Genomic DNA, 22482 nt, shown 5'->3' with positions numbered 1-22482 from the left:
GATCCACGACTCGCCGGTGACGGCGGCACCGCTGATGCTACTTGCACAGGTATCGAGCAGTAAAAGACAGCAATTTTGGAACTAAACTGGAAGAAAGCTACTTATCTCTGCGGGTTTGGGGTGGAGGCGATGAATTCCTTTGAGAGAAGTGCACGAAGAAGGAATGCAAGTGCTGCCCGAGGTCCTTAGAGAGAAATGCTTACGGGCGCTAACGAGAAGCGGACGTGCCAATGGAGCGCGCCGGCCTTCCCGAGCTCTGCTTTTTGGCGCTGTGCGGCGTACGCTGCGTTACAGTGTACGTACGTACAGTGTTCCGCTGTAATCCGACATCATCTCACATCAGCCTCTTTTCACTCTGTACTTTTCCAGTGGTAAAATTACACTACCTGTACTGGTATTTTCTGCCGGCGTGATTTACAAACCCTCCATCCCTCATATCTTGGCCGGAACTGCTGGGAAAGTTTGTCCGACACCTTCCAGTGTTAAAACGCAGTGTGTGGGGGGTTGGGGGGGGGGGGAGCAGACAAGTTAATTTTTCTCTTTGCGTAAAGGCCTTATGTTGATCAGTGTGTGACCAGATTGAAGGTCGGAGACCTCTGACCCCGAGGGTCCACAGTCACTGTCCTCACTGACGTGGGAGGGTCACTGAAGCGAGGCGCGCGTGCCCGTCACTCCACGGCCGCACATTATCATCTAAAAAGGCGACGAAAACGATGAATTAATAGAATGAATTAACAGCACTTACTCATTCTGTTCGACTTGCACGCTTCATACAGCTATCATAGCACTGGCCGAAATGTCGAGAATATAAAAGACTGAATAAATTATTTTTAGCTAACCTCAAACCTGAACAAAAAATATTGGCAAAACATCCACGTCACGCGCACAAATGAAAACGGCGCAGAATCATACGGAGGAATAATTACATTTTTTTTTCTTAAAATATTGCAGTATTTTCCCTTTATGTTTTTAAGATTTTAATATACTTGGAACTGAGATTTTCGAATCTCGTTCAGATCGACGGCGCAAAACTGCACCGCTGTCCAGTCCAGTCAGTGAGTGCGCCTTTCTTTGTGCATTTTTAGCGCTTAATGAAATAAAACTTCACATTTCAGTCGGGGTATTAGAATTGCAAATAATTACTAGGGGAAAACAACAATAACAACCGCGGCGCGAAAAGCGGAAGGAAACTGACCGACCGACCTTATTAATAATATGATCTGACCGTTGGAATAAACGTTCCAGAGACGGAAGTTTATTGGTCAATCGCTCCAAACTGCGAACGAACTCAGAGAACATGAAAGACGAAGCGCGAGCGCAGTAAAAAAAAAAAAAAAAAAGCGAGCAGACGAGTCGAGTGTCACCGTGGCGTGTGTGTCCGAAGCGGGGGGCGAGCAGGAGGGAGGGGTCGCTGACGTGGGCTGCCGCTGTCCGTTAAGTATGATATTTCGCAGGAGCGGAGGGAGGGCGAAGCCAGAGAAGCGAGCAGATCCAGAAGCGGACGCGTGAGAGCGCCTCCCGGGCACGCGCCCTCCCCGTTACTCATTTACAGTAGAGTCGGACAATTACCGGGCGCTCGTACCAGATGCGCGTCACGTCCCGGTCGCCGCACAGCGCGGGCAGTTGTTAGTCGGTGTCTCGTTTCCAGGTGCTGTCAGCGCCCGCCTGGCAGCCGGCGTGAGCGTTGCTGATCGGGGGACCTGCGCGTTTGTGCCGCACACAGCCACAGCCACAGCCAGGTACTATTCTGTTCCGTCCCCGTCCGGCTGCGCCGGCTGCGGGCTCCCGGGAAACGAGGCGGCAGGTCAGTTTGCGCCGCTGGACGCACTCGATCGGATGGATGGGCTCGATCGCTCCCCGGCGTCTCCCAGAGGCAGAGCAGAGGGTCGCGGGTCCGTCCGTCCGTCCGTCCGACCGCGCCGTTGCGGTTGCGCGTCTCGAGGAGGAGCGCCGCCGGCCGCTGGAGTTACGGCGGCCCCCCCCCTTAGTTTCAACTTGTTGCTCGGGCTGAGAATGAGAATCTCAAGATCTTCTTGCATTCCTGGGACTGCGAGCCTGCTTAGTCGGGTCTTTCTTTCTTTCTAGTTTCTGCATTTCTCCCGTTCAAAAATAAATCTACTACTAGACTAGTTAGTATTTCTGATTTTCAGTAACTCGCGCCTTCGAATTCCTGTTTTCTACTTTTCGCATCGGACTGAGCAGACAGCAGGTGGTTATTATTATCGCGCTCAAAGTTTGTAGCTTCGGAACGGACGCGGCGTCGCCGCTTTTTCTGGCATTTCACGAGAAATCTCTTAGGACGGCTCAGCTAATGCGCCGTTATCCTTTCCTCTTGTTCTGCCTTTTAGGTTCGAGACTCAGGGGTTTGTTTAAAAAAAAACGCCTCGCCGTTTTGCGCTCCACTCAGCATAGTGGAGCTTAGTCTGCGGCGCGTCTTTTTATTTCAGAGCCTTTTGCTTTCGTTCTCTCTGCCTGCTGAAACACTAGTCATTTCTTCTCCTTTCGCCATCCTTGGATGTACGAGTTCGTGCCCATCAGTCCATCTCCGCTGCTCCCTGTGACCTCAGGGCTGCTGTGTGCTCCTTAACCACATGGAATGGACACAGTGCAGCGGTCGGAGAGGACAAATGATGTACGATGTAGCACTTTGCAGACCACCCACCCTGTAGCCCCTCTTTATGGGCTCTGCTCATGCATTTCCTCGCGGAGCTCTGCATGATTATCAGGTCCTGCTGCACTTGCGGGGACCTCCTACGAAGGGTCTAAGAGTGTCTTTGGCGTTTTAGTCGCAGGATCGGTTCAGTGTTGAAATGAGAGGACAGTGTCCTGTGTTGCAGTTTGTAGACCTCAGGGTGTGACACATGGAGCGACAGTGTGAAGGGGTTTATGGACGCACCACTTGGGCTGTAGACCGAGTGTACTGGGTTTCTCACACACACAACAGTCACTGGATGGGAGTTTGGGGCAAGCTTCTTGTTTCCTGTTTATTCCTCTTTGTTTTTCTGGGGTCGGAGCTGCTGGTCATACTCTCACATGGCTGTCTGCATACTTGAATAGCGTGAGATTTCATGTTCAAAGCTGTTCTCAGAGAACGTCCGCGGTGAGCGTCCGCGTTTCACTGCGTACGTTTTCGAAATTTATGCTACTGTTGTGTGCGCCCTTCTTTTCGGAGAGCTGTTTCGGAATGGTCGTATGGCCGATTTGATAGAAAATAGCCAGGAGACCGCACCCCGTCCCTCCCCCAGTCTATGGTCCATGTCTGTGCACCACAGTATGTTTTTTTTGAAGTCCCAAATACGCCAAGGTCAGGGTTTCGTAACGGCTGTTCCGCAATTCCATTATCCAAAAACTGTACACCATGTAACTAAAACAAGCCTTCAGAAATAAATCCAATTGCATAAAACCTTTCAGTTGGCATGCTGTCTATATGCATTTCAGAATGTAGAGATGCTGGATATGGTTTTGGGATACCAAGGAGCCAGGAATATTATTCATTACTCTTTCTGTGCTGCCGATTGAATAATTCAGGATGAGATGCAGTATTTCTCACCGTGGCAGAACCTACAACCATGTTTCTGGTCATGCAATGAGTTTCTTACGCGCTAGGTCATGACCTGGAAAGGGACCATAACAGCCCGACTGGAAGAGCGTTGTGAGCTCGTTGCAGGTCACTGGGACGGATCCACGGATTACTAGTACAGTATGGAGTTGAGGCTCTTTCTTGTCATTCATAAGAAAACCCAGGATTCTCACGAGAAAGAGCTCCAGATGCTGGATCTACGTCTTCCACGAAGCGGTCAGCCTGTCTGACTGGTGACTGATGAATTCTGGCCCTTGTTACTTGTATGTGATCTTTGTGGCAGTGCTCCAGATGTAGGACTTTGCTCTTGCGGTCCCAAAAAAAACATCTGAAAGAACTCTGATGATGGCGAGAAAATGTGCCGTTTCGATCTCACCGGACATTTTTTATAGTCACTCCGTTTGTGTCGTGAATATATAATTCGTTGCTTCTGGAAAACAATTGATTTTGACTTTAAGCTCTGAATTTCATTCTTAGGCATAAAAATGCCTTTGTTGATACAAAACTTAAATTCGAATCCATCCTGCTGGGCAATCTCCTGCATTTAGACACCAACTGAAAACAAGTTTTTGCACAATTCTGTGGAAAATGTAGCCACCTTTTAGTCAATAAATTAAATGGCATTAAGCATTCACTCAGCATTTGCACCCGAAATAGTCATCCAAATTACTGAAATTACAGTAATTAAAGAGAAGCCATTTCTTCAGTTATACACCGTAAATTATTGAAAATTTTATTCTGTAACCTACCAAAAGAGAAATTGCTTGACAAGCAAGGAGAAAGCAGTATTTTTTTTTTTCTTTTTTTTTCCCCCTGTTGTTCAACTTTTTAATGTACAGTCTGCATGGACACAGCTAATGGACCGTGCTTTATTTTTATCTGTATTAATTTGTACTCGCTTTAAAAGGTTCACCTTTGCATCTCCGGCGTCAGCGGACCATGCAGGAAGTGGACACACGTCACCGTGGACCAACGTTGACGACGAGTCATTTGCCATCAGTTCCATTTGCCATAATCGGGTCTCCTTGTGGGCTCCAGAAAGATCCTTCAAGCCCCAAGCCTTAAACCCACCCACCGTCCCACCGCCCCACCGCCCACGCCGGGCGTGCTTTTCCTCACTCTGACTGCAAGAGACTTTTCTTATCCGTTTCCGACCAAGCTGAAGGAACCAGGGAAAGACCAGATGGGAAGTCGTGCCACGGCCTTGGCCCTTTGTTCGGAGGAATGTGCAGCTGGCGCGTGGCCACTGCTTCGTGTGGCAGCTAGGGGGCAGCACGAGATCTTCCTGCTCAATCTCTAGCAGCGCTGGGAATAAGGACTACAAAAAAGCGGACTGTCCAATAAAACAGAGCACGAGTCCACGCTGCACCCGGCACACTTCTGGTATTTCGGTAACTCGTTGCAGTAATTGGGGATGCTCCGAGATGCGCGGTGTTGCCGGTGGCTGCGGTGAGATTTTGCTGCATTGAGCAGTGTGTCAAAGGGTCAGCTGCACATGCAGAGCGAGCGGCGGGCAGCTCTGGGATGAGCTGCTGTGTGAGCGAGGCCAAAAAAGGCTCCCGCCGACCGAGAAGTGAGGATACGAAGGACCTTATCGATTACGACTTGAAGCTCACAGAATGTGACCCCGCGGAAGTTCTGCTTGATCAAGATGGAAAAATATCGCAGGAAGGCTCATCGGGAGTCTCTCATCAGTCGGTGTGCTTCTCATACCCTTTCGTTCCTTCCGCACACGTCAGGATGCAGACGGTCCTCACGCCCCGTTTCCGGAGACAGTAACTAGACACGTTGTCCTAACATTTACGCTTACCACAGTACAGCTGGTATTATAGCGGCTAGAGCTGCTGCCTTTGGATATAAAGGTTACAAGTTCGATCCCCACCTCCGACTGCAGTACCCTTGAGCAAGGTACTTACCCAAAATTGCTCCGGTAAATTTACCCAGCTGTATAAATGGGTAAATAACTGTAAACTTGTGGTACTTGTACCCTTAACATTGTAAGTTGCTTTGGAGAAAAGCATCAGCTGAATGAATGCATGTAATGTGACATTTTACACACCAGTCCACTGCCCTCCCCCCCCCCGCCCTACGGGTTGCTCTGTTGTTGTTCTTGATGAGGACACAATGGCCTCGTTACCAGGCCTCGTACGAGTCTCTCACCTGCCAGTGGGAGTTCGCTGTGGATGTCTGCCAGGCGGCCGGTTCTAAAGGTGTCCTTCTGTCCAAAGAACAAGCTCTTTGGCCTCATCTCTTCCCACTCATCAAGGCGATCGCATTTGCTATCAGTAGCTCCTGGCATCGAAAAAGTAAGTAGATGGACATTTTGTGCTATGTTGTACCGTGGAGTAATATTTCAGTGCAATCTGTTTGTTGAGTTATCCGGAATATATATGAGGGTTTATTACAGGATTGACCTCGAGTGTCAATGTACAACTCCATGCTGTCGTTGTAGATTCAAGGTACTGCTGGTGTACACAATAAAATCTTTAATTTTCATTTAAGCTTCAAGGAGGAGCAACAGGTGTTTTAGAAGAGAGGTGTGAAAATAGCAGTGAATTCCCCAGGCTGGAGATTTCATTAAGGATCCGCAAAGTAAAGGTTAGGGTGTCTGGGGGCTGTGTCATGCCTCCGTGCTTCGTGCGAGATGAGCGCGGATCACTGTACAACATACTGCTCACTTTCAGGTCAACGTTCCGTTCATCCCGAGACCCTCAAGTTACAAGTTGTGACATCAAGTGACTTCTTTCTCTTTAGATTCGCAGCAGATCTTACGTCAGCCCTTGTATAGTGTGACCCGTTGCACACGTATGGCGGTACGCAGACTTTGTGCCCAGCCCCTGGTGTTACCCAGACACCACAGCATAGGGCCATCACATGAGCACCCTGCCTCACTTTGCCTTTTTTCTATTCCAGACTGTGTCATCACGACATGTGGCAGTTTGTTAGATTGACCTGAGCGGCTTGTTCGGGTTCACAACAAACCTCAAATCGGTACTAATAAATCTTGCGACGGGTCTCTACCGTATTAGTGTAAACGGATGAAAAAGCGTCACACGGAACATAATTTCATTCGCTGGATTCAGTAATTCCTAAATGTCCTGGCAATAGTTTAGGGGAGGATTTGACCTTTGAAACCATGAGAGAGTAAACATGATTAAGTTGAATCTTTGGCCAGCGTGTCCAGATTTACGTTAATGTCTAATGTAATGTAAATGTCTATTTTAAAAAAAAAAAATTATCAGGAACAAGATTAGCAATTGTCGATATTCAGATAAAGTTTTATGCAGCTGCTCGTGTGGAACATTGGTTCATATGGTGGAAAGTAAACTGTACTTAATCACGCGTCTGCAACTATGTCTCTTTCTCCTAATGTGATGCACACATTGATGTATGTCACTTTGGAGAAAAGCTTCTCCTAAATGAATAAATGTGAATTTAATCTGAGTCTTTTTTTCTGAGCTCAATATCTAACCGTTCTGGCTTGAAGATGACTGTCCGGAAATGCATGGCAGGGGTCAGGTGGTGTTGGTTTTGGTGTTTCGTTATCTGTTGCTGGAGGTTCCTTTGTGGCTGCTGGTTAGATGTTCAAACCTGACAAACCTGCTGAAGCACAGCTGCCATCCCCCAGGGTTAAGGGTCGGGGTCTGATCACATCTAGGCAGGTATGGGAATGCAGGTCTCATCTGTCCAGCACCACGCTTTTCAAATGACGCCACCCAAGTTAAAAATAAAATGAAAACCTTTAACGAAAAGTTTGATCTGTCTCCATTTTTGTTCTTCTAAAATCGTAACCTCGCCTTGTAGAAGGCACTGGTGTGGATAGAGAGGAGTGTTTCTGGGCTCTTGGGATCAGAGGAGAGAGGGACGCGTTCTTCCAACCCAGTGTACCAACATGTGCGAGAAAGTTTCCTTCGCCGCACCTCGATGATTCTCACGCTCCCTGCAACTTCAGATCAACTTAGATTACGTTCTGAACGCTCAAGTCGTCACTGCAGCTGTCCATTTACTCGGCGGGAAATGCTTTAAAGCTCTTTTCTGGGAATGCTCAGTTGCGCGGTAATTTACCTCAGCCCGTCTTTATTGTGCACAGCTACTTTAGTGATTCTGTGAATCATTAACTTATCGACTGTTGGAATCGGGTTATGCAGGGCCACTGATTCTGAACCTGTTAATTGCAGTTTGTACCCTAATGAAGGCTTCCGTCCACAAAGCTGAACGTGCCTGAGATCTTAAGGAGGAGTGTCAGACCTCAAGCACCTCTGATGCAGTTTTTTTTTCTCTTGAGCTGAGTAAAATCGCTGTATTATTTCTATTTGTATGTTAAAAAATAGACATTAACATGTAAGCTTTAGTATATCTGGATATCCTGTGCTTTTTTCCTTCCTTGGGTTTGTGCTGTTGGTTTGGTAGAAGATGCCATGCAATGAGAAACCTTTACCGCTGGGCACAGATAAAATAACTGCAGACTGCGCTCGTGTTCTTTTTGAAATGGCAGGAATCCGAAATAGCCGTTGCGCAAGACATTTAACTGCATATTTAATCCATCTGCGCATTATACAAGTTTATTCAGTTATACAACTGAATCTTTATACCTAGTCTTCTGCAAATCCCATGTCCTCAGCTGTCTTACCGCTATGAATCACCTTCTTGTAGAGCAATGGAAGCACTTTTGTACTTTAGTACAAAATCATTGAGATTAGTGTTGGTATTATGGACCCGAAGGAAATGTAATGGGACAGAATGCATTATGTGTCTCCAGCATTAAGTCCACAAGTCATTTTAGTTTTAGGTTTCCAGGTGTTTATGTGCGAACTCTTCCACTCGATGAATCGAAACGCTTGATTTGGTGCTGCTGGAAGGCAGCAAGGGCAGAGGGGTGCAAGTGGTTCCGAATAGACCATGCGTTTGCGTTGGCAGCTGCTATAGTTCCTCGCTCCGTCCTGCTCCCGTTCAAAAATGTCTTCGGAGCCTTTCGAAAGGGAGAAAAATGGGGGACGTATTATCATTAAATAAACGTTCACACCAGTGCAGTTGTATTTAAAGTGGTCGTTTTCTAGGAACAGATATTTTGGGTGTTTGAAAGCTGTCGCCAACTTGACAGAGCCGCTATACCCCCTGCAACTTGAGCCACGGTTGCTAAGCAACTCGTGGGCCAGATAAATACGATTGGTGGTAGGAACTCGTGACGACAGTGAAAACCTCTCGCTACTTCAATTTTTACCGTTGTCCTGCAGCGATGCTGCGGATGTGCTTTTTGAAGTGTAGTTCGTAGCGAGTGTGGAGATGACCGTCACTTAACTCCCTTGGCAACCGCACAGGTTTCTCTCGTAGTGCGAACGCCGTTCCTGAAACATCATATACTTCTCACCAGCTCAAAAAGCGTATCGTTTCGCTCATCATTTTTGCCTGCACACATTTTGTTTTAAATCTGTTTGTTGTCTCGGGTAGCGGAGCAGTGATTGCAGATGAAGCTTTTGGCTTTGTAACATTTAAACATTTCTAGCAAAGGACTTTGTCGCCAAGGTTGATTTAAAAGTTTAGAACAGGGATTCCACTATGCTGGGTTACTGGATGAACTTTACAACTTGTGAAATAAACTGGGTTTTGATCAGAATTATGCTTTGCTGAGAGATCGATGCAAATCAAGCTTCGCCTCTGAAGGCAACAAACCCAACTAGACTAACCGACTCAGAGAAGCAACTAAGTCCAGCATAACATTGTATGTGCAAATTATGTCCAGGCAATTAATTTCATGACCAGCTCCTTCAGTTATAATCCAAACAGCGTAAAGTTGACGAAAATCACTTAAAAAATATGAAATATGCTTTGAAATAAAATATTTTAAAGCTCAACGTATGAAGGAGGCAACCCTAGCCTCAATGAAGAGAAAAGCTAAAAGATGTACATAAGCGATGTTCACGATCTTAATTGGAGGGGTATAAAATCACACTCGCCAGTGGGTCCAGTTCTCTGGACCATAACATGTCCTGGTATGGAGAAGCTGTGCACTGGGCTGCTCTTTCTGCTGTCCTCTATTGTCTTAGATGATACATGTCTCAAAGGTAGTCCTGACAAAAGTAATGGAATCACCGTATGGTGTGAGAATTATGCAAGAGTTAGCACTTTTCTGCCACGTCTTCGGTCTGGTTGGCCTACTTTGACTGGGTGGTCTTTCTACGTGAATACTCACACTCACGCACATTTTCTGAAACCGCTCATCCCAAGCGGGGTCGTGGCAAGCCGGAGCCTAACCTAGCAACACAGGGCGCAAGGCTGGAGGGGGAGGGGACACACCCAGGACGGGACACCAGTCCATTGCAAGGCATCCCAAGCAAGATTTGAACCCCAGACCCACCAGAGAGCAGGACCTGGCCAAACCCGCTGCGCCGCCACACCCCCATTATGTGAATACTCTGTTGTTGTTTTTTTAAGTAACTGAAGAACAAATTTCTGCTCACAGGAAGTGAGCGCTCGTGTTCGTCACTGTGGAGACATACTTTGACCTGCCTTTTAAGAATATCCCTGCAGAAGAAAATGATCTGCTTTCGTACACTTAATTAAAGTTGGCTCAGGCCCTTGAAGAAGAAGCAAAAATGAAACTCGCTGGAGCTCGTTCATGATCCTACCTGAGACGAGCTGCTTTGAATTAATTGAACTCGCTTTGCGGAACACCTGCCGGAAGTGGTGGTTAAGACTGTCTAACCCGACGGGTTTGTGCTCTTAAGGGAAGAGCCGCCTTTTACAGCTTGCCTTCATATTCTTCGTTCACACCGTGCTTTTTTTTATCGGATAACCGATTAAAATTTTTCCTCAGTTTTCTTAAATAGGTTATATTTCAGTGTTGAAAACAAGCACATGTCAAAGGTTACAGCGAGCAGTCATGGTAGCATTATTCAAGGCCATCCCATCCCCTGCAGCACTTTGGCTGAGACAGTCACGAAAGTACCATGATGTCCGATTTAGAAATATGAACCCCACGTGGTTTGTTCCTGCTCAGCCGAATGAAGTTAAGTGTTCATGTTGCTGTGTGAATAATATTTATACATGTAAATACTGTATGTCCCTGTGTGTGTGTATGCGCTGCATAGTTCTTTGGACTGGATAGGATGATACGTGAATAATTCCTGCAGGGATATTGGCAGTTTTGAAGGTCTGGTAGTGATTACGTGTGTGTTTCTGTATCGTTGTCATTACGCAGCGTGCGTGTGTGTGACTGCTGTCGGTGTTTCTGTGTTACGCTCTGTATCGGCAAGGTGCTGCGTGTGTAACTCCCGTCGCCGCCGTTACTCTCTCCTCCTGCAGGACCTCGCTCAGCTGTGAAGGATGCGCTGCAGCTGCCTTTCGCACTGATTCCATGGCTGGTTCCCCGGGAGGTGACCTGCCACTTGTACAGTTCCAGCAGGTGGGCTCCAACAAGACGGGGGACCGTTGCTCCCCGGTATCCCTTCCTGGTGTCTACACCGGCGCCCTACCAGGCCTGGCCATGGACAGCCGGGCAGTATGTATCCCTTCACCCTATGCGGACAGCAGCCGTGACTACGCAACCCTCAGCTTCTACAACCCCTCCGTGCTGGACTACCCAGGCTCCTCCATCCCCGACAGCCCCTCCGTGAGGCCACCTCTTAGCCCTGCTATCTACTGGTCACCGCACGGTCATCCTGGCCAGCTCCCCCCGCTCACCCTGCACTGTCAGCAGCCTCTGGTGTATGGTGAGCCCCCTCGGACCCCGTGGGTGGAGCCCAAGGCCCAGGACCACGCGTTGGTCGAGAGCAGGTACTACAGCCAAGACGTAATGGGTGTGACCACCGTTTAGCAAGAGGCCACAGGGTCAGCTGGTTTCCCTTGCTCACATCCCACTGGGTGGCCTCATGCTGTCCCACGTGTTCATTTGTCACTAACTGACAGTTAAGTACATACAGACCCTGCAGTCCTTGGGGCCTGGCATCTTCCACCATGGAACCGGTAAAACGGTGACTTTGCCAAGATTAGGTTAATGGGTTCATTGATCGCTTTCTTTTGTGCGTTGAAGGAATCCTTCAAAACGTTCAACGGTGGCAGTAGGTTGGTTTCATAAATCTCTGCAGAGCAGTTTCGACTCACCGTTGAAACTGGAAGACTTCAGCTTGTGCCTGCTCCCTTGCGCCCCCAGCAAACTGACGGGGCGGCGGCTGCTGGAAGGAGACGAGGCGCTGAGCTCTTCTGCAGCCTGCTTAACAGGGAAGAGTGACATGCATTTCTGCGCCGTCTGCCACGACTACGCCTCGGGCTATCACTATGGCGTCTGGTCCTGTGAGGGCTGCAAGGCCTTCTTTAAAAGGAGCATCCAAGGTATTTTCCGTCCGTGTGGTATTTACAATACACCCCTGAAAGCAGAGTCCCCACAGGTGTCACGAGGGTCCGATTACTGCTTCCTAGGCCCATTCGTCATTTGCATCGTGACTCTTTAGCTTGTAAAAGATCACCCCTGATGTGTCCTGTGTCCTGTTCTAACGTTTAACATTATTTTACCTTCTGAGCATTTTTTGGATCAGAAAAATCCCACACAGTCTCCTGTCTGGTCTTTCCCCCATCAGGACACAATGACTACATCTGTCCAGCGACCAACCAGTGCACCATCGACAAGAACCGCCGCAAGAGCTGCCAGGCCTGTCGCCTGCGAAAGTGCTACGAAGTGGGCATGATGAAGTGCGGTAGGAACCTCTTGTGTTTAATAGGGCTCTTTTGTGGTTTTTCAGAGCCCTGATTCATTATCGTGTTGTTATTTAGCAGCTAAAATTTTGTTCACAGCAACTTGCAAAGCTTAAGCAGGTATTACCCATTTATACCACAGCTCAGTACGGTTATGAAAGGCACTACAGGATAATACCATTGTCTTTGCTCGAACCTGGGGCTAGAACCAGAGACCTTTTCACCCGCTACCCTCAGGCGTGAGACGCGAGCGCTGCAGCTACCGGGGTGTGCGACACCGGCGTGTGCCACAGATCCGGGACACAGCCATGGGCCCGTGCCCCAGGGCCCAGAGGCGACTGGAAAGCAGCCTGTCCCCCATGAAGAACTTCCAACCTCTGGCTCTAACCCCCGAACAGTTGGTCTCGCGCATTATGGACGCGGAGCCCCCAGAGATCTACTTGATGAAGGACACAAAGAAACCTTTCACCGAAAGCACCATGATGATGTCCCTCACTAACCTGGCCGACAAGGAGCTGGTCCTCATGATCAGCTGGGCCAAGAAGATCCCAGGTGAATCCTCCTGCGTTTCCAAGTGTGTGTCGTGCCGATGTAGATACGTGTTTGCACGGGCATGAGTGTGACATGGTTTTCCTTAAGTGAGCACGGCGGGCTCTGCAGCGTAGCCACCTCTACTATTGATGCGATAGTTGTATTCCCGTGAGAACTTATTCTGTAGATAATCGTCCAGTAAAAATAAGAGGGGGAAACAAAAATAGTACTCAAAATCGAAACGAATTTGCCCTAACACAAAGGACAGCGCAGTTCAAATCCATGTCAAATCTGCACGGAATTGTGGAAAACCTCTCAAGAAGCTCTTCCCAGCGAAGCACACGGAGCGTTCGGTGGCGATGCAGACAATCTCCTGCTCTAAATCTGTGTTCCTCCGTGAAACGACGTGATGAAATTGTACGTTAGGCAACGCATTTTACGAACGGGATTCGTCACTCGGTCCAAAGCATTACGGCCACTTTGCGTTCATGAAACGCGTGTAACTGTAACTGGACCGCAGGCCTGTCAGGCCCGTGTTCGTACTGTGGTGCAGGGAGGGCAGCAGGGGGTTAGTCCTCAGTGCCAACCAAAGGGCTTGTTACCCAGTGTGAATGTGGCATTCGGGGGATGTACGGCGTACTCCGTCTTGCTGCCTCTATTGTTCCAGCCCCATTGAGCATAACAAAGCGCGCCTGGCACATCCTGGAAAGTGAGCCTGGCGAGTGCCCATTACATGCAGGTGCGAGTAACAAAAATGACGGTTCTTGTCTCGGAGCCCCAGGGGACGGCCTCCCTGAAAACCTTGCAAATTGCAGAGGAGCTCTTCCTGTCAGCAAGGCTGGATGATGTGAAAATGAACTTTCATTGACCGATAATGAACGCGCAACTTCGCTAGTTATATTACAGCGGCTCCGATTGAGACCTTGGCGGTGCAGAGGGCTGCTGCCCGCTGGTTACAAACACGTTTATGGCCGTCGGCCTGCAAGCCGAACACGTCAGCATCGTGCTGCTTACTAAAACAATTGCGCGATGTTTGGCCTGGTTTCTCAAAGAGTCCGAGCACACTGTGTTGGAGAAAACTGTAAGTAGTTACGTTGAGATCGATGCGCGATGGACGTTGACGTTGGGGGACGGTGTCCGGTTTTGTAGTGTCAGTATCTGTCTTATTATTTCACTGTCGTTTTGTCTGTGTGTTACATTGCGTTCATTGTGCAATGCAGTCCAGTGAGTGTTTCAGGACACCCATCTCAGCGTGTCCGTTTGTCAGTCCCCGTGTGCTGGTGTCACTGGATGAGAACCAATGCCTGTTTCTCCAGGGTTTGTGGAGCTCAGCCTGTCGGATCAGGTGCATCTGCTGGAGTGCTGCTGGCTGGAGGTGCTCATGCTGGGTCTCATGTGGAGGTCCGTTGACCACCCTGGGAAGCTCATCTTCTCCCCTGACCTCAAGATCAACAGGTATGGCCCTGCTCCTTGGCGGCACTTCCCCTCCTCCTGCCCATCTCTCAGCGGTGGAGTTCCACGGACTCCTCCAAGGCTGGTGTTTCGAGCCTAAGTGGGGTCTGCTCTCAACTTTCCCTTTAAATTCTGCGGGTGGTTCAAGCCATTGTGCAGGGCTTAAAGTAGTGCTCTAGATTGCTTTTGTCAGTTCTGAATTCGGAGTTGTAAAGTCCTAGAGAGGGCATTCACAGAGCGAAATGTTCGGCTATTTCTTCGCCTGTCATTTGAATCTGACATTTGGATGGAAACTTTTTACTTTTAAGTTTCTTGAATTTTTTTCTTTTTCCCCCCTCACTCAGGATTTCTCTTTGGCAAAGGGAACCTCACTTCAGTGCTCGTAGAAGGTTTAAGTTCCACATTTGAAAGCAACAATTGATGAAGGAGTTAGACGGAACGGCGTAGTCCTCATTCTCCACAGAGAAGCTATATATTTTAATGATTCTAGTTTGTTTTTTCCCAGACAGTCGTTATCATATGTGTCATTTGCAAAAAAGATGGTAAATCCCTGGTAAAACTCAGTTATCTATTAATACTTTTAATGTAAAGAACACATTGGGGAGTGCTGATTTTCTCTACTGCGTACATATTAATTTTCAAGCAGCTTGTTGGGCTCCTAAGGAGGAGATGTGACTGACACATTCACCACCTTCAGCATCTCCTCATCACATTAGCCTACAGCTCAAAGGGGTGCATCAAGGGTCCGTCCTGGGCCCATGCGGAAGTATTTGTAATGGACAGGCCCCATGATTTAGAATCTCAAGCTCTGTCCTCATCACAGAAGACTCCCACAGCCGCAAGCTTTTTCTTTTCCAATGACATACTTGGCAAGACTTGTGTTACCCCCCTCTGCATCCTAGGAGGAATGTACTTTTTATTGGTCACACAATGTTCCCGTGCTCATACCTTGACCTCTTCTAAAAATCACAAGACGAAGAAGAATACTGCACGTAGTTTTATAAGAATGCGCTCACCCTTCACAGATGTGTGCATAACTATAAGACTGACAGAGGTGTTTTGTTTTCCCTGGTGCATCTGTATTTAGGCTGTAGTGGTGCATGAGCACGCGGTTTTTTTCAGCACAGTGTTTATCGCTTTTTGGAGCTCCAGACAACACACACTGCATGCTTTCTGGGTAGGAAACAATCCATTACCAAAGGTACCAACTGGTGAAAGCAAAATTAATGTTCTGCTAATGTCTGCGTACTTTTTTGGCAGCGGGTACTGAGCTCAGATAGTCTGTACATAGAGAGATGGACTTTACCGTGTGCTTAGTTATGAAATCTGTTTGATCTCGAAGACACTTGCCATAGCTTCATTGGGAGATGGATAAAATTGTGCGTGCAGCAAATCATTTATTTTTTTTTATAAACCACTTGCCTCCGTTACATTTGTATCTGAAATATCTAAAAGTGTTCTTTTAATTCAAAGGTATCCTTAGAGCGGTTACTCATAAAACGATTTACTTTCAAAAAACTGAGTAGTGCTGTCTGACACTTAGGAACAATTTGTGTATTATAATAATAACCTGAGGACAAGGGGTAATTTTCTACAATTTTGTGACTGCTTTGGTTGACTGGTTTGTGGTGCATTTGAATCGTTTTTTTTTTTTTTTTTTTTTTTCCCTTCTGTTTACTGTAACTATGAGGTACTTTAGTGGCCAAAGGATCTAACGACCTTGCCAAAGATACGCGGACCCTTGAGCGAGTAGGAGTCGGGGATTGTGGGAATTAGCTGTACCTCTTGTTAATGATTAATGGCAGTGATCCGTTAGTAACTGGCAGCGTAGCCGTTTCAGACTCTGCCTTGCTGGAGCGGGGAGCTGTGGAAGCGGGTGACCCTGTCTTATTGTGTAGAGGGTACCAGTGGGGAGCGATCAGCTTTCACACCCGCTACAGCCAGGGTGATTATCTCCATGGGCTTAACTAACCTTGGCATGTACTCATAACATGGATGTATTTTTCCAGGAGGCAGCCCAAGGTATGCATGTATACTATCTGTGGAGAAGTTCCACTTCCTGGCTCTTAAAAACAAACCTAAGATAATTAATGTCCATCTCCAGCTCACACCAATACCTGCCTCATGTGTAATCCTGGAGGAATGACATATTTTCAGTGTTTTCAGTCAAATGACTATTTAGAAAAATAAAGCACGCACATACCATCTGAATTGTTTGGCGTTTTATCAGGAATCATTTTGTCTAACCCATCCATTGGTGTACCAGTGTGTCCTTGACACCCCGTGGCTGCCCAAATGAAACTGCAGAGAAAATCTGTAGTCCTGCTTAAGAGCTCAGCAGCTATTAATTTGCACGTAATCATAACCATGGGTTTTAAATGGAAGTCCTGCTGCTGCTTCTGACCTGTGGCTGCGGCGCTCCCCCAGGGAGATGCTGATCGGTTGCACGGGGAAGTTCTCCGAAGGAGGCTCACTAATGACCCTTTATAACAGAAGGAGGAGTGGGACATGCTGCCGCATCAAGGTTGAACGTGTGTCATGTGGACCTTTTCCTCTGGCAGGGAGGAGGGCAGGTGTGTCGAGGGGATCATGGAGATTTTTGACATGTTACTGGCCGCCACCGCCCGCTTCCGAGAGCTGAAGCTGCAGAGAGAAGAATACGTCTGTCTCAAGGCGCTGATCCTGCTGAACTCCAGTAAGCCGTACTTCTCCTGTGCTTTGCGAACGCCCCCAGACACCAACGGCGACCCTCTGCTCTGAGGACCCTTGGCCGTTTACGTTACTTTTACATTTGTCTGACACTTGTCCTCAAAGTAACCTCCATTGTTAAGCAACTTGTAATGATTTACCATTTACACAGCTGGGTAATTTTCACTGTATCAGATCAGGGTAAATACAAAGATCAAAAGGAGGAGGAGGGATTCAAACCTGGCTCCTTTAGGTTTAAAGGCAGCAGCTCGAAGCACTATGCTGCTTGCTGCCCCATTAAACTACGGCGAGAAGATAGATACCGTGAAGTGCAATTTAAAAAACACGGTAACAAGGGCTTAAACACGTTAGTCTCCTCTTGATTTTGATATTGTTTTTACTGGTCCTGAAGACAGTCCTTTGTTGCTCCAGATCCTGCCGTGCAAACTTTGAACCAAAGCGATTCCCAAGTCCCACTGTCTGGGCTTGGGAGCTTTTGCCTTTGCTCTGAGGTGACTGAACTCACTGTCAGTTGAGATATCCTTCAGCTGCAGCGATGCAGCCAACACTCTGGTCGTGTGCTTCCTTCTTCTCACCCTTTTCCAGCTTCAGCATCTGGCAGAGAAGGCCAGATTGTGCAACTGGATTATGTGGTTATAATTCAGCATCCTGGAGAAGGTCTTAACAACATGTGATGTATGTGTTGCTGATACACAGAGACCCTCCCCATTTACGCGCCTTTAGGTTGCGTTTCGTGAGGGTCAAGCCAAACACAGTGGCTGCTAGAAAGGTACGAATTCTGTTAAGTCTCCTTTGCGACAGCCGTTTTTACCAACACGGAGGTTATACAGGTGTACCGCTGTGGCCGTGTCTGTCTGTTCCCCACAAACAGCCTTTTTTAATCCCTTGAACAACAGCCTGCATTTTTTCCATTATGGTTTCATACCATGACATTGCAGAGTTTGCGGTTTGAATTGGCCTGCAGGTGTGGGGAAATGCAGCATGCTGGACACGAGGCAGGGTACACCGTGGATGGGATGGACACACACGCTCATTCACTTGCGCATAGACAACACTGGCAATTTAGACATAGACAACATTTACATTACATTTATTCATTTAGCAGATGCTTTTTTCCAAAGGTTAAGGTTAAAGGTTGTATCTGGGGATGCTTATGGAATTACGATGCGTGAACAGTTACACCATAAATGAGCTGGAGAGATCTTGGGCGAAGTGGATCCGGAAAAGGTGAGTTTTCAGACCCTTCTTGAACGTAGACAGAGTTTCCGCAGTTCTGAGTGAGAGGGGAAGGTCGTTCCACCACAACGGAGCCAGAACCAAGAACCTCCGTGCCACCAAGCGAGCAGAAGTAGACGAGCGAAGGGGCCTGGCTGGGGTGTACCGGTTGATTAAGTCTTGTAAATAGCTGGGAGCAGTTCTATTGATGCATTTGTACACAGTAACCAGGGTTTTGAAAAACATTTGGATTGTGGGAGGAAGCCCACACAAACACAGGCAAAATGTCTAAACGCCAACAGAGGAGCCTTGAGGCACCAGTGCTACCCACCGTGCCATCACATGACCCATAAGGCTGCATATAAAACAATAAGTAAAGAAGCAAGCGCAGCTGTCTGGGAGGTATTACGTGAATACGCTTGATCGCGTAGCTCATTGAGCCTAACCAGCCCGTGTTCCTTTGCAGACATGTGTGTGAGCGCCCCAGAAACGCCCGAGGAGCTGGAGAGCCGCGCCAAACTGCTGCGGTTGCTGGATGCCGTGACGGACGCCCTGGTGTGGGCCATCGCCAGGAAAGGCCTGACCTTCCAGCAGCAGTCCGCTCGCCTCGCTCACCTACTGATGCTGCTGTCGCACATCCGCCATCTCAGGTAGCCCTTACTGTCCAGTCCTCAGCACCCATACACTGTTCCCATGCTGCAAATGAAAGAGCAATCCTGATCTGAGGCTTCTTAACATTTATTTAGGAAAATCAAATATCTTCGATTACTGTAAGGGGGTTGTGTGGCAGGTCTGGCCAGTGCCTTCATATATTCCTTTCATGTTAGAGAGTTATTTTAAATTTTAATGCATTAAATACACACACACACACACACACACTGGCCAAAACCGTTTGTCCCAAGGCAAACCAGAGCCTAACCCGGCAACACAGGGAGCAAAGCTGGAGGGGGAGGGGACACACCCAGCATGGGACACCAGTCTGTCGCAAGGCACCCCAAGCGGGACTCGAACCCCAGCCCCCCCACACAATGAGACCCGGCCAAGTGCGCTGTGCCACCACGCCCCCATGCATTAAATGTTATGTTTTAATTTCTGAAATTAGAAAATATGCTATTTGCTGTTTATTTTAGTTTCCATATTAGTTTAACATAGAACTGACATCCTACATGCACCACTGTAATAAGTAACAAAGGTAATTATCAAAACAGGGCCAAAAAGCCCCGCTCTGCGAAGGCTTCCAGGTCACGAACACCATCACAGTGAATTAAGTTTATGAAACCATCATTTTAAAGAAATCACATACCCTAGGACCTTGAATGAAATTTCCACAAATAGCTCATCATTACTCTGTAGCCTCAGCGTGTGACCCCATGTGTGTTCTGGGGGGGGGTCCTGGCATCCTCAGCAGATGTGAAGGGGCCAACAAAAAAAATAGCAACTGTAAAACATGCAGTTCAACAACTTTTACTTATGTTTAATTTAAGGTAGGAAAAAAGATAAGCATAGAATGTAATGAGAAAAAAACTCATTTGTAGAAACTACTAGTTTTTCCTTATGCCACAAGACATCACTTACGGTGATTTTGGGGTGAACTTTGGATGGGGTTGGAATGAATTTGAATTTTTCCTCATTTTAAAAAAAAAACTTTTATGAGGGAAAATTGAAACGTCACACATGAATCCGGATTTCTTGGTAGAGATCGTTTCCATGAAAAATTCTTCAAGCGCAAATGCAGACAATGTCATTGGGGGCGGGGCTTATCCGGGCAGGTGATACCCATGTGCTGACCCCCGTGACGCTGTCCTACTTGCAGTAACAAGGGAATGGAGCACCTCTCCACCATGAAGATGAAGAATGTTGTGCCACTTTACGACCTGCTCCTGGAGATGCTGGACGCCAACACCATGCACAGCTCCCGCCTGCACAACCGCCCCCAGCCGGGGGAAGCCAGTCCCCAGGAGCCCTCGCCCTCCTCCACGGCTGAAAACAAGCCCTTGAAGCAGTAGCCTCGAGTGACAGGGCTGTGGCCCTCAGTGAACTGCAGTGGGACATCCTTAAAGATCGTGACCGCCCCCCTCCCCCCGCCCTTTACACCCCTGCGCTCCAGCATTCTCGTCAACTCTATTGTAGATTCCAGAGCTGCAGATGGTTGTTTGCGCAAGATGGGTGTTGGATGGACATAAAGGGATCAATGCCCCACGGATGGCTGCGTGCGTTTTAAACTTTTGAGCTGATTTATGAGCTCAAACTAATTTCCTCCTGGGACTGATGAAGGTTCCTTTCCAGCAAGGCTTGCTTTATTCATTCAGAGGCTGGGCTCGGCAGTACCTACCTACTCGTCGTCTGGAAAAATACTGCCCCCCAGAGAGGGCACGGCTTCTTTATCCTCCCTGATTCTGCTACTACCGTCTTTGTGTCTGCATCCATTTTGGATTTGCGCAAACCTTACCAGCATGCTTCTTCTCAGCGTCAGGGGTTTTCAGCTCTTCAGCGGAAGAGCGACATTGCCGATAGCCCCAGTGTCAACATAGCCAGAGACCCGTGGACTGGGACTGCAGTGATTAGCAACACATGCCATGGTGGCCTTCAGCGTGACTGTTCTTCACATGAAGATTGGCAGCAGGACTGGAAGTCTTGGACAAAACTGCAATTCATTACCCTGGGAACAATTTTTTTTCCCTCTGTTGACATAATGTCATTCAGCTTCTGGTCAAGGAAAATATCATTTATACATGCAGCAGTACAACCACGTGTGACTTTTTTCAATGAAGTGTTTTTCACAATGACATTCTGTTAAAAAAAAAAAAAAAAAAAAACAAAAAAAAAAAAACACCACACTAACAGTGCTGATGAGCGATACCATAATTTTTGCTTCAAGTTTACTGCACATATCGAAGGTGCCACCAGCAGACAGTACTTGCTTCTGACAGGTGTCAATGTTGTTTTTGCACTTCTAAGAAAATGATTTTTTTCCATGTGCCTCACCAGCATTGCTGTCCGGAACCAAAAGAGACCACAGTCACTGATAAGGCTCGTGGGTGCCACCATGCCTCAGAAATGCCCGAAGCCCACTTTAGACTGGCGATCCAGCAGTACAGCAGGGTGTCGTCATCACTGTGTCTTGGTGTACTTTTAAAAACCGGTGGCCGTTTTCTGGAACATTGTGAATATTTTTATGTGCTTCGTTTATATGGTTCTGTTTTATGTGCCTGCCTGCTTGTTTGGAAGAACAGTGAGCAGTGTTTAGTACTGGTTTGCACATTAAAAAAATGAGGACGTTTAACTGGTTGCTTGTGTCTACTTTCTTTACATTGATGGCAAGGTGTAATATGGTATTAGGGTTTCTGTCTATAACTATTACCCTTCCATTAATGCTTACATTTACATGTATTCATTTAGCAGGCACTTTTCTCCAAAGAAACATTCATCTCATAGAAAATATGTGTATTACATTAGTAGAAAGAGAGACTTGGATGCAGATGTGTGATTAAGCGCAGTAATTTTGTTTCCACCATATGGATTAATGTTCATCACACGAGTGGCTGCATAAAACTTTATCTGAATATCCACAGTTCCAAATCACCTAGTAATTGCCACACCCCCACCATCGGCATAATCAGACACACCTGGGACCCGGCAGGCTATAAGGTAGACGCAAACGTAGAAGGATGCGGAACCTTGTTCGCCGACAGCTCACTCATTCCGAGTCAGCCTACCTATCGCTTCTGCTCCTTGTGCCCTGTTCCTAGTCCCACCGCCCGAGTCCGTCTCCCGAAACCTCTTCCCTTCCTGCGATCTGATCAGCGTTCTCGTGTTTGACCTGTTGCCTGTGTTCACCGACCTCGATTCTGGATTTCCTGGTAAACGGATGTTTGCAGTCCGAAGACCCAAGCCTGTCCCTCACTATGGTTCCTGTCCAGCCCATGAATAAACTCCTGTGCACTCCGCGATTGAGTCCGCCTTCTCCTTTCCGGACAAAACCACGGCAGTAATATATACATATAAATATATATATTTACACACACACACGTTGGCTGAAGCCACTTGCCCTGTATGGGGTCGTGGCAAACCGGAGGCTAACCTGGCAACACAGGGCATAAGGCTGGAGGTGGAGGGGACACACCCAGCATGGGACACCAGTCCATCGCAGGGCACCCCAAGTGGGACTCGAACCCCAGACCCACTAGAGAACAGGCACAGGCCAAACCCACCGCACCACCGCACCCCCCTCACATATATATATTACACACATACGATAAAAAACATTTACATTACATTACAGGAGTAGCTGCATAAAGGTTTATCCA

The 22482-nt window shown here is 47.7% G+C and overlaps 1 protein-coding gene across 4 annotated transcripts; it reads left to right on the top strand.

The window, feature by feature from the left end:
* The first annotated feature begins 1439 nt into the window (after window positions 1-1439).
* On the top strand, window positions 1440-21184 carry esr2a (estrogen receptor 2a). 4 transcript variants are annotated; one of them, XM_018727563.2, is made up of 9 exons: window positions 1448-1739; window positions 10883-11353; window positions 11730-11908; window positions 12154-12270; window positions 12506-12820; window positions 14116-14254; window positions 16813-16946; window positions 18642-18825; window positions 19989-21184. In XM_018727563.2, the coding sequence occupies exons 2-9, from the start codon at window positions 10935-10937 to the stop codon at window positions 20179-20181; spliced, it is 1680 nt and encodes a 559-aa protein (XP_018583079.1). In that variant the 5' UTR covers window positions 1448-1739; window positions 10883-10934; the 3' UTR covers window positions 20182-21184. The 4 variants fall into 4 exon arrangements, with proteins under 4 accessions (XP_018583082.1, XP_018583079.1, XP_018583081.1 ...); XM_018727565.2 differs by lacking the exon at window positions 1448-1739 and adding an exon at window positions 1787-1804; XM_018727564.2 differs by lacking the exon at window positions 1448-1739 and adding an exon at window positions 5636-5886.
* The last annotated feature ends 1298 nt before the right edge of the window (window positions 21185-22482 follow it).

The sequence above is a fragment of the Scleropages formosus genome, chromosome 15, assembly GCF_900964775.1.
Source record: "Scleropages formosus chromosome 15, fSclFor1.1, whole genome shotgun sequence".
Classification (NCBI taxonomy): Eukaryota; Metazoa; Chordata; class Actinopteri; order Osteoglossiformes; family Osteoglossidae; genus Scleropages; species Scleropages formosus.
The sequence above is the reverse complement of the archived record's forward strand: the minus strand, read 5'-3'. Positions and strand labels throughout refer to the sequence as shown.